Source organism: Carcharodon carcharias, chromosome 11 (assembly GCF_017639515.1).
Source record: "Carcharodon carcharias isolate sCarCar2 chromosome 11, sCarCar2.pri, whole genome shotgun sequence".
In the NCBI taxonomy this organism is placed as follows: domain Eukaryota; kingdom Metazoa; phylum Chordata; class Chondrichthyes; order Lamniformes; family Lamnidae; genus Carcharodon; species Carcharodon carcharias.
This window is the reverse complement of record NC_054477.1, coordinates 27878949-27893446: the sequence shown is the minus strand read 5'-3', so window position 1 is coordinate 27893446 and position 14498 is coordinate 27878949. Positions and strand designations below refer to the sequence as shown.

Sequence of the window (14498 nt, the reverse complement as noted above, 5' to 3'; positions counted from 1 at the left end):
AATCTTTGAAAATCACTGGCTCAGAATAATATCAGTTGATCATACAGCAGGTTTGCATTTAAAGGTGTCAAGAGTGGTAAGCCCACTCGCCTCCAAAGGCAGAAATCCGTATTGAAACCATCAATTTGCTTTCTGAATTGAGTCATGAGATCTTTATTAAGTCACAGCATCCTATAGGGTAGCATGCAAAATGAGATCAGTGACAATAAAACAGATAGGACGAGAAATTTTCCAGGAGAACCAAATATTTGATGTACAGTTCAATGGTGAAGAAAAAAAGTGACAATGTTAACTTTTTTTTAAAAAACTGCAAACATAAAAATTAGAATGAACCTAAGACTATACCTTACAATACGGGAGTCCTTGGCATATCCACCATCATACTCTGTAGTATCTTCAAGTGCTTGAAAATCTAGGTTCTAAATTTGAGAGATCTCTCTTTATTATCAAATTTAACAACAAAAAAGTTCATGGCCTCTAATGCTGAAAGTTGAAGTTGAGAGAGAAGGATTTTAATGCTGATTTACCGGACTTCCACAGACGAGTAGCTCAATCTCCTCCGGTCGGAATAAATACTTTAGTGGTGACTCATTGGTTACCATATGGAAACCTCTTCTAAAGGCTCTAAATTGCTTTTCTACTGATTTGTTGAGAATATAATCTGTATAAAGGTCAACAAATTCCTGTTTGGTATAAAACAACATTATATTAGATCTATATAACAAACAGGAAACAACCATCAATATATCCGCCAATACAAATTCATGATTCAGTTATATTCCTACTGTAAATGATGGTGCATCCTCCATTTCTATCAACTCAGGAGTTTGTTATCTCTAATCTCTTCTCCATATCGAGTTCCTGCACTTATTTTTTGTGCACTAAATGTCTGTCCACTTACTGGGACTATTCTTGTGTTGTCCCTTTTTGCAATAATGTCCTCAAATTCAAAAGAAATATTGTATTCCATAGGCTAGGCAAAGTTAACAATGTTGGACTACAAAATTGGAATCACTCACTGAGTTTTTATTAACTCGTAAATGGAAAGCTAGGGTTGTCCAAGGATAGGTAGCTACTGGAAATGTCACAAATTTTAGCTATGTGAAGCTGATGCGAAGAGCAAGGCAGCAATCAAAATAACCATTTACCCATTGATCTCCCATGACATTGCTCAAATGTGGGGAAAAAAGTCTCTTCCTGCAACTGGCACCCACTTATTTCTTACTCTCTGGTTCTTGGTTTCCTGTGTTTTGCTACTCGTCTTGCAATGTCTTTTTTAAAAAAGCCTTTGCTCTCTCTCTCTCTTTATAGGCCTGAAATTCCAAGGAGTGGCAGAGTTGGACTGCCACTCCACTCCTAATTTCTTATCTGAGTTGGGTGAGAAGGGGGTGGGTGGGTGGTTAGTGATGGAGGTGGGAAGGTGGCCAGTCATGGGGTTGGGTGGATTGGTCAGTGCTATAGTTACCCAGGAGTTACAATTGGTTTTAATTCTTCTTTTCCTGGGTAACTATTAATGTAAGACAGTCGGAACCATCTGAAGTTTGCAATTTAAAATTGTACTTTAGGATGGTTCTGATTGCAGGGGAATTGCCCAACGGATGTTTGAACTTCCTGGGCAATCCTTACCTGGGAGCTTCACCAACACATCTTTGGTGTACCCCTCCCGCCAGTTACAACGCCCTGGAGCCTGCAAGTTAAGGGCCATTACCTAACTTTCACTTATCCTTGTCGCATTCCCTCCCAGGTCTTTTTCTCATTCTTTCTGCCAGTCTCTTCTGCATCTTCTCCTAGTCATACTCCTTTCCTTGTTTATCCAGATTGATATTTTCCTTTTTTAAAAATCCAGCCAAACAGCAAGGTGGCAGCCATCATATATCAGGTCGGAGGAGAGTTATGGGAAAGGCCATCTGAGTCCTGCTGTAATATACTAGAAGAAAAAAAATGGTCTTGGAAGGGTTAAATGGGGAGGGAAGGACCCTGCTTCATATCACACTGGGGCTATACTTCACGCAGTACTATCTTATAGGGGAAACATTTTTATGTAATTATTTGTGGTATTGAAACTTTAATATAATTGGCCTTGTTATTTTTGTAACTTCCTCTACAATATTTCCATGTCATACTGTAGAATCAGTAATTGTAACAGCATGTTTAAGATAGGCCCTATGGAGAAGACATTGAACCATCTTTATTTTACCTAATGTTGGAGTCACATCAGCACCTGAACCCAGATATGTCCTGCTCCCTTACCTCGATGCAAAAGTAACATTACTGCAGCCTTATTTCCTTTAACTTCAAACTTTGGGATTTATCCTGACATTACCTTTCTGTTTTCGTTTGTCACTGGAATCTGATCGCCATTCTCCCTCAAGTTACACATCATTGGAGTTCCAAACAAGTCAGTCTGTGATATCTGGAAAGTAATCATCATGTCATCCTCTACGCTGCCATCGTACTCAATAAGTTCTTTTAGACTCTGATGCAAGACCTAAGAAAGAAATCATTCATTATTTATGGCTTTTTGCAGTGGTTGTTGATAATATCCACTCATAAGTTAAAGCATTACTTATAGCATTCAGACAGAGTAGTATATGGGGACAGGGTTAATAGGATTTTGGTATAGCTCAATCCTGAATGTCACTAATCAGCATGTGAAGTACATGCATGTGAAGAACTTTTAACTTGAAGTTTTTCAAGTCAAATGGTCTGTTAATTTAAATCAAAATCATGCAAAAACATCTCTTGTTTTATTCAAATTGCCTAATCCAAACTAGAAGGTATCTGATAGAGCAAAAATTGGCTTTGAATTAAGAGGACACCACGTGCTTCCCTATTCATTTTGCTTTTTATCCCTCTTCCTTCATTTCTCACTTAGCTATTACTTCTCCCACCTCTGTAGATTAAGGCAATCAGACCCAATACTAAGAGAAACTCAGTCCTGCCAAGAGGAAAAATGCTCTATAACCTACACTGGTTGTAGAGTTTGTCTTTAAAAAAATTTTTTTAAAACAATTTAAGTTTAATGTTTGTACATTACCGGGTGAGAGTCTTCTAAGTCACGGAACGTTCCCTTTTTGCCCAACAGTTTTCTGTAAACGACCATAGGAAAATGCACATCCAGTATACAGTTGTTGTAAATGGCTAGGCCAAGAACAATGCCAATTAGAGTAAACTGTCCCTCAGTCTCAAATGAGGAAGTGTTGAACCAGAACAATTTTGTAGATTCATCATATGTGAACATTCCTGCGGAAGGGGGAAAAAGAGCACAAAAACATTTTTTTATATTTTGAAAGGTTCAGTAAGCCATGGAATGGTGAGATGTAGGCTCATTCGGTCAGTTCAGGCAGAAAAGATGCTGTGCAGAGAGACTTCTTACTACAAGGGAGAAAGATGGGTGGGTAACCGATCAGCTGGGATTAGTCCTTGAACCAACTGTGGTCTTACTTAAGGTTTTATTTATTTAGATTCAATTTGGTAGGAAGAATGAGGAGAGGCAATATATTTTAAGTAGTGCAATTTTAAAAAGGGTGCAGGAAGAGATACCTGGGGGAAACTTTGAAGGTGAGAGCTCAAGTTGAGAAGGCTGCTAAAACATATTCAGGATCATTAGCTGTATTAATGGAAGCATAGTGTACAAAGGCAAGGAAGTTCTGCTAAACCTTTGGTTAGCACTGGTTAGGCATCAACAGTGTTCAATTTTGGGCAACGCACATTAGGAAGGAGGTCAAGGCCTTGGAGAGTGTAGTTCAAATTCTGAAACATGGGATTAATAGTTTTGTCAATTTAAAGAAGAAATTTACTAAAAATGGGACCAGGGAAGAGCAACTTCAGTTATGGCCAGAGGCTGGAGAAGCTGGGGTTGTGTCCCTAGAGTAGACAGGGTTAAGGAAAATTTGTTTCCAGTTGCAGAGGGGTCAGAGTCTAAAGATTTAAAGTGATGAGCAAAAGAAACAGAGGTGACATGAGGAAACTTTTTTTTTTAAACACAGCAAGTTGGTGAGATCTGGAATACATGGTCATAAACGGTGGTGAAAGAATCAACAAGAACTTAAGAATTTATTCAATTCCCTATTTGAAAGGGAAAAAATTATGGGGTTGTTGAAAGAATAGGGGGATAAGACTAATTTGACAGCCTCAAAAAGTGCCAACACTAAAGCGAATGACCATCTCTTGTGCTACCTTGTTTTATGATTCACTGCTAAATCTCAACTTTTGTATTTCAGAAATGAAACCCAGTGTTCCATTAACTTATTTATCGACTTACCAACCTGAGGTGCTGGTTTTAGGTCTTGTGAACCCAAAATCCCAAAACCTTCTGCTTTCTTTCCCTGTTCTTCTCCCATTTAATTTATAATTATCACTGACACTTTGAATTGAAAGAAATAACACCTTAGTTTCACTGACAATGAATTCTGTCTGTTACGTTTTATTTTGCCTATTTCAATATTTCAAGATTCTCTTGTAGCTTCCTGCAGTCCTCAGAATTAAGTATCATGCTTCCTACTGCAAATTTAGACCAGCACTTTCTTTAGCTCGAATCACTGCTGTACCCAGTGAACAGGAACAATCCAAAACATAGCCATGTGGGGCATTACCACCCATTTCTACTCCTAAGAAACTGCCCAGAGCTTTTAAGCAGATTTTTCCCTTCCAACCAGTTTTAAATCCAGTTAGGCTATTTCTCATTATTTACCCTTTGTCTAGATACGCAAATGATTTCAAGATTAAAGATTAAAATATTTTCTCCCCCACAAATGTCAAATGAATAAGCCTGTAATTATTCGGATTAGCTCTTTTTTTTTTTAAATGGGTACTACATTGGCCCTCTGCAGTACACATCCATTCTCAAAAAGAGTCTAGAAATATAATTTCTCAGGCCTCAATTATTTTCCCCCATTTGTCTCAGGGTCCTTGATATATCCAGTCAGATCCCAACATATTGTTTGCCGTTACAGTTTAGCTGAAGTTACTGGAGGGAAAGCAGGTGGGCAGGAAATCACTTCAAAAGCATTTTGGACGATTCAATTGGTTTGCCAATAAACCACGATCGTATTCAATGATTGGCATTATATTATTATAGTTTATTTTTCAGAAATTACTTATTCTTGCAAACTATAAAGTGTTTGCACTAAGTGGGGGGAAAAGACACTAGAAAAAGTTCTTTAGCACCTTGCTTCCATGTGTAGCAAGCTGTAATTGCTGTTCATATAAAAATCTAGCCCTGTGAAAGCAATTATCGCTCTCCTCCAAGTCTGTTTTTCTGCTCTCCTGAAGGTATCGATGATGCAGGGTTAAAACTCCACGAGAACTTATAACTCTAAAAGTAATTGTTTTATCCATGATTAACAAACATTGTAGTGATATTCGCCTGTGAGGGCCATTGCAGTCGAACCCAACAATTTCCGCACTTGGATGTCCAAATACAGATAATTCCATCAGCAGTCACTAAATAAGGATCATGGATGATTTTCCTCTGGGTACAGAGGCCAACTGTGTTGCTTCCACCACCAGATGAAGATTGGCTAACTCAGCACACAGGAATGGAATTTGGGACCATCTTGGTCTAAGTGACTCAGTGTTACACATCTTTAGCAACCAGAGCCATATGGGCAACTCTTTAAGCAGTTATTGCCAGCATGCCGAAATTGAAGCACTACAAAACTGAAATCCATACCAATGTCAGGATTGAAGATTTCTTCCACAACAAGTTGAAAAAACTCTTTGGAAACGCCTCCTTCATCCACACCTTGCTCGCCTTCAAATTCTACATACAGCTGCTTCTTCAGGTCTGCAGGATTTTCCATGGCAATCATCTCCAGCTTTATAATTTTAATATTGATAAATTAGCATTTTACCTCTGATATTAGACAGCACCCACTTCAAAATACTTCAGATTTGATAATTCATGCACATTGTGGAAACACGAGTTTGAGCTGGTCACTTACAGTTATAAAATGTATTCTCATTTATCAGGTACACCAGGTCCATCACTGAAGCAAGCCTCACGTTTGATGCATAGGTGCAAATTGGAGCCAGATTGGCAAAAAGAAAAGCAATTCAGGTTCTGTTAACAATTACAAGCCTAGTAAATTTAGAACTGGTGTAAATGAAAATGCTTACAGTGGGTTTTTTCAGATGGTACTGCATTTGAAGCTTTGGGTGGTATAACTTACTTTCTAGTAGAGTTAAAAAGAGAGCCATCCACCAGCCTTTTTGAACTTCTGATAATACTCAACCTGCTGTTTGAATTTAGTTTAAAACAGGGAAAGCAACTTAAACCGGAAATGGGATTGGGGGGAGAACGTAGAAATCTTAAAATCTGTTCACAGATGATTGTGTACAGACATATTTTTCCTTTCCTTGTTTGGTGAAGCCAAAACAGCAGTTGGTGCCTTAAAATCTTAACCCAGATTCAACCATGGATCATAAACAGGGTTACTGCATCACACACTTCTGTAGTTCATTCACAAGTTTTAGTTAGTACTTACCCAGACAACTTATGAGAAATGGGATTTCATCAAATTTGTCTAAGGTGACAGATTTAGAAAATATGCAATGTGTGTGTTTAGCAGTAATCTTATTAGATAAACTACACAGTTAATATGAATTGAAGACTTACGCAAAAATAAATTCATGCATCAGCAAATCAATAAGGAGCAACCTGAATTCACAAGATGCAATTGCAGCTACAACAAAAACAGAAAATGCTGGAAAAACTCAGCAGGTCTGACAGCATCTGTGGAGAGAGAGAAGAACAAAGTTGACGTTTTGAGTCCATATGACCCTTCTTCTGAAGGAGGGTCATACGGGTTCGAAGCATCAACTTTGTTTTTCTCTCTCCACAGATGCTGTTAAGACCTGCTGAGTTTTTCCAGCATTTTCAGTTTTTGTTTCAGATTTCCAGCATCCGCAGTATTTTGCTTTTATCTGCAATTGTTGATATTTGTTTACATAATGTGGGCAACTCCAGGAGCTTAGCTGCTTTGAGGACAGTAAGAACCAACCATGTAACATGGGACAGAACTCGTGTCAGTGGCAGGCTCTTTCCTGAAGGACATTAATGAACCAGTAGAATGTTTATAATTTTCACAATTACAGCTACCGTGCCAGCAACCACAGCTCAGTTGGTAGCAGTCCTGCCTCAGTCACAGGTTTGTGGGTTCAAATCCCCCTCCAGGTCTTGAGTTCAAAGATCAAGGTTGACACTCCAGTAAGAGTGAGCAAGTATTGCGCTGTCACAGGTGTAGTCTTTCATTTGAGATGTTAAATCAAGGACTTGCCTGCCCTTTCAAATGGACCTTAAAGGGTCAGATGACAATCTTAAAAAAAGCAAGGGAGTTATCCCTGATGCCTTGGCCAATATTTATCTCTCAATATCACAAAGCAGATTATCTGATCATTATCAAATTTCTGTCTGTAGGGGTGTGCTGTGTACAAACTGGCTGCCACATTTCCTACATCAAAAAAGTGACTACATACCAGAAGTACTTCATGGGCAGTAGTATGCTTTGAGACGTTCAATGGTGAAAAGTGTTACTTCTTTTTCAATTAACTGAGTTTCACTTGCTTTGGCAAGATTAAACTCATAACCTCTGGGTTGCCAGTCTAGTAGCATGCAGACTGGACTACTGCACCCAGTTAGAAAACAGAATAATAAGTGATATGCTGTTCCATAATTTCCTCAATTCTCCTTTCACATTTGTAGGACACAAGTATTAAGCAGCTAATTTACAGTGTGCCTTAGATAAGAGTCAAAGGCTGCCATCAGATCAAAAAATTTCCAAGATCATCAATATTTTACTCAAAAGCAGCAACAATAAGGTGTTTGCTACATTCTGGAAATGAGTGCTCAAGTCAGCAGAGAAAAATCTGAATACTATCATTGAATAAGGTAGCACTAAAAAAATGTATACACTGCTGTTGCAGATACATATCAGTGCACGCAAAGAATTGTGTAAATGCAGTACACCTTCCCTTGCAAAGTCTGAGTGCATGAGTTGTTGAGACATCTGTTCTAAAAAATTATTTTTGCCTTTCGATTTTGCATTTTGTTCATCAGCAATTCATTTGCTTTTCTCTCCCATTTTTGCTCTCCATTCCAAACACCAAGTGTTGGTTTGTCTATTTCTCTTTTGCTTCATCTGCTCTTCACAAGCAGTGAATAAAGTTAGGTGGCCGTGAAGGAGAGGCAAAAATAGGAGAACCATTAAAAACACCGAAGTAGTATTAAACAAGAGAACATTAAAGAGCCAAGAGGATTATACGAAAATAGCTTCTCTTAAATCAGGGCATAAATGGCAATTACTATCAAAATGTCATGTAAATGCAAGTTACGTGTGCATGGTGTCAACCCAGAAATCGAGTCAGGCATGACAAAGGTACACCTAAACCAGTCGATCCTACAAAGTTCACCTAACATCTGGGAACTTGGGCCATAATTGGGAGAGCTGACCTGCAGACTTATCAAGCAACAGCCTGAAACAGTCATTCCTTACAGATAACATTCCAGGCTCCTCAGTCACCCTCTCTAGATATGTCCTGTTCCAACGGCAGGACAGATCTGCCATAGATAGCAGCATAGTGGTATACGGTTGGGACGGAGTGGCTCTGGGAGTTCTCAACATTTACTTCAGACCCCAAGTCTCACAGCATCAGGTCAAGAATGGGCGAAGAACTCTCCTGCTGACTACAGGTACTGGACCCTGTATCCAGGAAGCCTGGGACCAGATGTATGCCGGATTTGGGGATTTTACGGATTCTGGGTCACTAAAACAAAGCAGCAGATTGATGAAGTACTCTGCATGCGAATTTCAAATTGCTACCCAGGACGAGGGGTCTAGTACCTGTACCAACTCACACCCTCGTTCAGCTGATGAGTCAGTATTTCTCCATGTTAAACACCAGTTGGAAGCAAGGGCAAAGAATTTACTCTGGACAGGGGACTTCAAAGTTATCGCCAAGAATGGCTCAGTAGCATCACTACTGACGAGCCCTGAAGGACATATCCACCAGACTAAGCTTGCAGCAATTGGCAAGGGAAGCAAAATGAGGGAAAAACCCTATTGGCTTCGTCCTCGACAATCTACCTGTCACAAATGCACCTGTCCACAACAGCACCAGGAGAAGTGACTACAACACAACCCACCCCCACCATGCTACAAGCTTCAAAAAAGACAAAGCAACTTTAAAATGGGCATCCATGAGGGGCTGTGGGTCATTAGCAGCAGAGTTGAATTAGCTGCATCTCTAGCTAAGCTGTCCCAGTACGATAGTGATATCTACCCACCAAAATGGAAATTTGTTCAAGTAGGTCTTGTACAGAAAAAGCAGGACAAATCCAATTCAGTCAGTGTTCACCCCATCAGTCTACTCTTGATCATTAAGGTGATGGGAAGATGTCAACAGTGCTAGCAAGTCACTTACTCAGCAACAACTTGCTCACTGATGCTCGGCTTGTATTCAGTCACTGACTCCAGATCTCATTACAGCTTTGGTCCAAACAGTGGAGGAGGAGCTGAATTTCAGAGGCAAGATGAGATTGGCTGCCCTTGTCATCATTTGATCAAGCATGGCACTAAGGAGCCCCAGCAAAATTGAAGCCAATGGGGATCAGGGGGAAAATTCTCCACTAGTTAGAGACATACTGGACACAAAGGAAGGTGGTTGTGGCTGTTGGAAGCTATGATCTCAGCCCCAGGACTCTCTGTAGGAGTTCCTCAGGGCAGTGTTCTCAGCCCAACCTACTTTATGACCTTCCCTCCAACATAAGATCAGAAGTGTGGATGTTCATTGATCACATCAGAGTGTGCAGTTCCATTTGCAATTGAAACAGTCTGTCCTACATGCAAGATCTGGACAACATTCAGGCTTGGACTGATAAGTGGAATGCCCTTCACTTGCCTGGATGAGTGTAGCTCCAAAACTACTAAGGAAGCTCAACATCAGAGGGGAAAGTGGTTCGCTTGATTGGTCCCACTTTCACCACCTAAAACATTTACTTTCTCCACCAGGGGTTATGGGGGGGGCAGATAGGAAATTGGAGTTGAGGTCACAATTAGATCAGCCATAATCTGATCGAATGGCGGAGCAGGCTCAAAGGTCCAAATGATGTATTCCTGCACCGAATTCTTGTATTCTTGTGCCAGTGGCGGAAAGTGGCTGCAGTGTACATGATGTACTGCAGCAACTAGCCAAGGCTTCTTCCACAGCATCTTCCAAACCAATCACCTAGAAGGACAAAGGCAGCAGACGGAAGGGAACACCGCAACCTCCCAGGTTTTATTCCAAGTCACACAACATCCTGACTTGGAACTAAATCACTATTACTTCATTGTTGTCAGGTGGGGGTTCCAGGATTATAACCCAACAGTTCTATGTAGACCCTGCAGCAATTCAAGAAGGCGACTCACCACTAACTTCTCAAGGGCAACTTAGAATGGACAATAAATGCTGGCCTTGCCAGTGACACCTACATCCCATGAATGAATAAAATTAGCTAGCAAAAAGTAATAATATGGGAACAGTCCTTTTACATAATGTATTAAAACTGCAAGGCACATTAACTGTAATCTTTGAGGATAATGTTAGAAATAAACATTTCCCATATAACTTAATTTCAGTCAAAGCGTCATCACAAAATATACCTATCAAATTAAGACAGATTGTTAGAAGTCAAAATTATACTTTAAAACTAAAATTATAAGAAACCTTGGTCAGTATCACCATATTACAGTGACCGTTTCCATATACCATGCCTCCTCACCCTCCAACAAATAGGACTCAGTTATTAGCCATCATCAAATGCGATTTGAGAAGAATGCCAGAAATGCTACACAGGCTGTCCCATGAGGAATTGTTGTCCCACGGCAATTAAAAATGTATTAAATGAAGGATGGATTGTTGTGTTAAAGAAATCCCAAATAGCCCACTTCAGAGTAATGCCTGGTCATTCAGGAAAAATCCAGTATTTTTGTGGTGAGTTTGAATTTTTTTTTTAATTTACTGATAGGATGACGGGATCCCTGGGAAGCAAATCATTCCTTGTCCATTCCTAATTTCCCCTCTGGTGAGTTGCTTACTGAACTGCTGCAGTCGATGTGGTGCTTGTGCCTGTCTTTGAGAGAACTTAAAAAAAAATCACCACCAACAGAACTCAGGGGAGCAAGCCATATGGGTGTTGTCACACATCCTCTGCCCTGGCTGTTAGAACAGATAATGGAGAGGGAGCCTTCGAGCACACACCAGAGGGAACAAACCTGTGTGCACGTGCGCCAGAGTGGGTGAGCAGCACCAGAGAGCGAGCTTGCAGGTGTGTGCCAGAGAGTCTGAGCATGTGAATGTGCGCCAGATAGAGCAAGCTTGAAGCGTACATGCAAACACAAGCCAGAGAGCATGACCATGCAACAATCAGTGAGCATGCGCGCGAGTCCGCACGTGAGCAATGGCATGAGAGTGCAAGCCAAAGCCAGGTCATTCATTTGTTACTATTCCCCGAAGTGGGCTAGAGGAACACTGCCTTTGTAACTGCATGCAAGCAGAAATTGTACCGATTATAGTTTCATCATAGTGGCGTGTCTATATGTTTAGTCTCCAATGGAGCAAAGCAGCTAAGTGCTGAACCAATCAACATCTCACTAGCTGTTAAATGAATTGCTCCTAAATAATTAAGTCTATGTGTTTATGACACAATCTCCTGAATCTGCCTTACACTGAGGTATTGTTTCATCTGGTAACTTGAGCGAGTCAGCAATCTTGAAGTGTGATCCTAGATTGAGAGCTTTTATGGGCTATTTGACTGTATGGGTCACCATTGCAAAGCCAGATTTTGCCTATAGGTGCTCTTTACAGAAAATGAAGGGTTAGATACCTTATGATATCGTCAAATGGCAGAGGCCTGTACGTTGATATGGAACCGAAACAGATTCTCAGCTAAATCTGTTCACAAAACTGAAACTGGGACTTTCCTGGCCTTTATGCTAATTTGCTTAGCATTTAAGTATCAAATGATTAGATGCAAGCTTGCATGCACATTTCATTAAAAAAATTATTGCCCATCCTGGCAAAGGTAGAAACAAAAACTGCACTGATACATTTCTTCCAGCCACAAACCCAAATTTAGTTTAGGAATGCACCTCATTGAAAGGAACTCAGCATTCCATACAGTAAAAACACTTATGAAGTTTAGCTAGTATCCAGTCAAATTTAATTGAGGTTATGAATTCCTATCATCATCTGGTAGGCAGAGCAGAGCAGAGCCATGATAAACCTTTCACAACCACTCTACTGGAACATTGGGGTTTGACATGAAGCACCCCACAAAACACAGGGAAAAATGTCTGTTGTAAATTGGAAAATGATGTTATTTGTTTCCCTTATTAATTGTAGCAAAAACCATTATTTGCATTACTTTGTCGAGTTCAAAACATCCACTCATTCCAGCATGATTGGCTTGCATAGCACATTAAAAATAAACTTACCCGAACAAGTGCGTCATCAATGATGTGGTCACGTCGGACTTTAAGTCTAAGATAAGGGTTCAGTTGTTGCCCCTGTACTAGGCTGTAGAGGACAGTGATTCGGCGCTCACTGTACATGCGTATCCTGTTGTCGTAGTAAAGTCCCAAGTTCTTGGTTACAGCATTGAGAATGAAGGGGCAGGTCATAAAGGAGAATTTATTTTCTGTCTCTACTTTGAAGAAAGTATAGTCTTTATCCATTTCTAGTACATCGTTTAGTGGTTCATTAATAAAGTCTTCAAAAGAGACAAGTGGCTTGCGGCAATCAATTGTTTTCACCCCCAACTCTGTTTCGAGGGGATCCACTCGGGGTCCTTTTTTATTTCTGCGCTCTTCACCCAGTAGTTCCTGCAAAGTAATCTCACTGGATTCTGCAACTGGCTCATCTTCCTCCTCCTCATTGTGCCCTGTGTCCACATCGCCTGCAATAATGTTTGCATAGTGCACTATTTTTAAGCATTTTGTAGCAGCAACAACAGCATCATCATCATTCACCAGATTTCGACTACTGAATTCATTACTTATGACCCTGTATGTAATGAGCTGCTGAAAGGTTTCCACCATTCGACGGATCTGGTCTGCAGTGTACTTCGACCATAGTCGAATCAATTTGGCTTGAGCTGGGAGGGGTAGCTTGCTCATTGCTTTGCAAAATAGTGGAAGAGCCATTTCCAGATATTCAGGGCTATGAAGGTTGCTGTTCTCCATGACTATAATGAATAAGTTTAGATAGTTAGGATCCCTTGAATACACATTATGATAAGTCAAATCACATTCCACGTTTGGTGACAAGTACACCAATGCATTAAGAAAAGCTGTTTCTATCTTCTCATTGGAAAGCAATTTATTATAGACCCGTCTGACTGCATCAACATCAATAGACACTTCATCAGGTCCTAATTTATGAACATTGTTGTCTCTTGTCTGTGTGCCCCCAAAGGAGCTTCTTGATGAAGAGGCCTCTGCATCATCCATGGACCCTGCAGAAGCAGCTTTTTCTTCCTCATCTTCATCTTTGTCCTCGTCCTTTCCCTGAAGGGATTTCAGCTCTTCCTTAGTATGCTGCTTGGCCTTTCGGAAGCTCTGCACCAATGCATCCGCACTAGAGAAAACTCTACCAATGACACGTATCAATGGTGAATAGTCTTCACGTTCTCCACACAGATCCAAGATTTCATACACTTTTTCCTCAGTCAGGTAATTCACATCTACATTTGAAACACAATGAGAAACATGGTTATGATTCTTATTACAATAATTAGTAGAGTAACCTGAAACAGCTTCATTCCTTAGTTTGTTTTGAGCTTTATACCAGAATATTTTATAAAGCTGCCTCTCAATGGGAATATTGATGCAATAAGTAATATGCTTTACAGATAGTTGGATAGCAGGAGCCAAAAAAGTTGGCATAATTAAGATATATATTTCTCACTATTGGTACACATGAAATATATTTCACACATGGCGAATTCCTGATATTGGTCGGTTATCAGATGATTTCTGAAAGGGAGAAATAAGCAATAAAAACAGAAGAGGATCATCTCTTGCATCTACCAACATACAGATTATCAGCAGCATTGACAGTGACCCAAAAGCAGTTTATTTGTACACACTGGAAATTAGAGTCAAAACAGCAAGAAAAACAAGTTTTCTTCCACTAAGTGAATCTGTCTCAATGGAAATGATTTTTATTAAATTAAGATATACAACGTAAAAACAATTACAGCAAATGCACATTGAAACATGTTCTCCTGATGTACAGTCAGATTCAGCAATCAGTATAATTTCCTAGTGTGGTCAATTAAGTGGTAAATAGCTTGGAGAAAAATAAGTTAAGCACTTCAATTCAGAGTGAAATTGTTAATTCTCAGGCCTCTTACTGAAGAACAGAACATATGCTCAAAAAAAAAAAGAACCTGCGAAAAGTTGAGCTAAAGAGAAAAATAAAGTGACATCAGAAAGCTGAAACAAAAAATGCTGGAA

General features: G+C 39.9%; 1 protein-coding gene across 5 annotated transcripts in view; it reads right to left on the bottom strand.

The window, feature by feature from the left end:
* Positions 1–14498, bottom strand: part of ube3a (ubiquitin protein ligase E3A) — a 61099-nt gene that overhangs the window by 7862 nt on the left and 38739 nt on the right. For all 5 annotated transcript variants that reach the window (XM_041198919.1, XM_041198922.1, XM_041198920.1 and 2 more), the window contains 6 exons: positions 12477–13723; positions 5675–5819; positions 3038–3243; positions 2324–2488; positions 528–683; positions 346–419 (listed from right to left, as the gene is read on the bottom strand). In XM_041198919.1, coding sequence (XP_041054853.1) covers positions 346–419; positions 528–683; positions 2324–2488; positions 3038–3243; positions 5675–5819; positions 12477–13723 — 1993 coding nt within the window. The remainder of the gene's footprint in view (positions 1–345; positions 420–527; positions 684–2323; positions 2489–3037; positions 3244–5674; positions 5820–12476; positions 13724–14498) is intronic.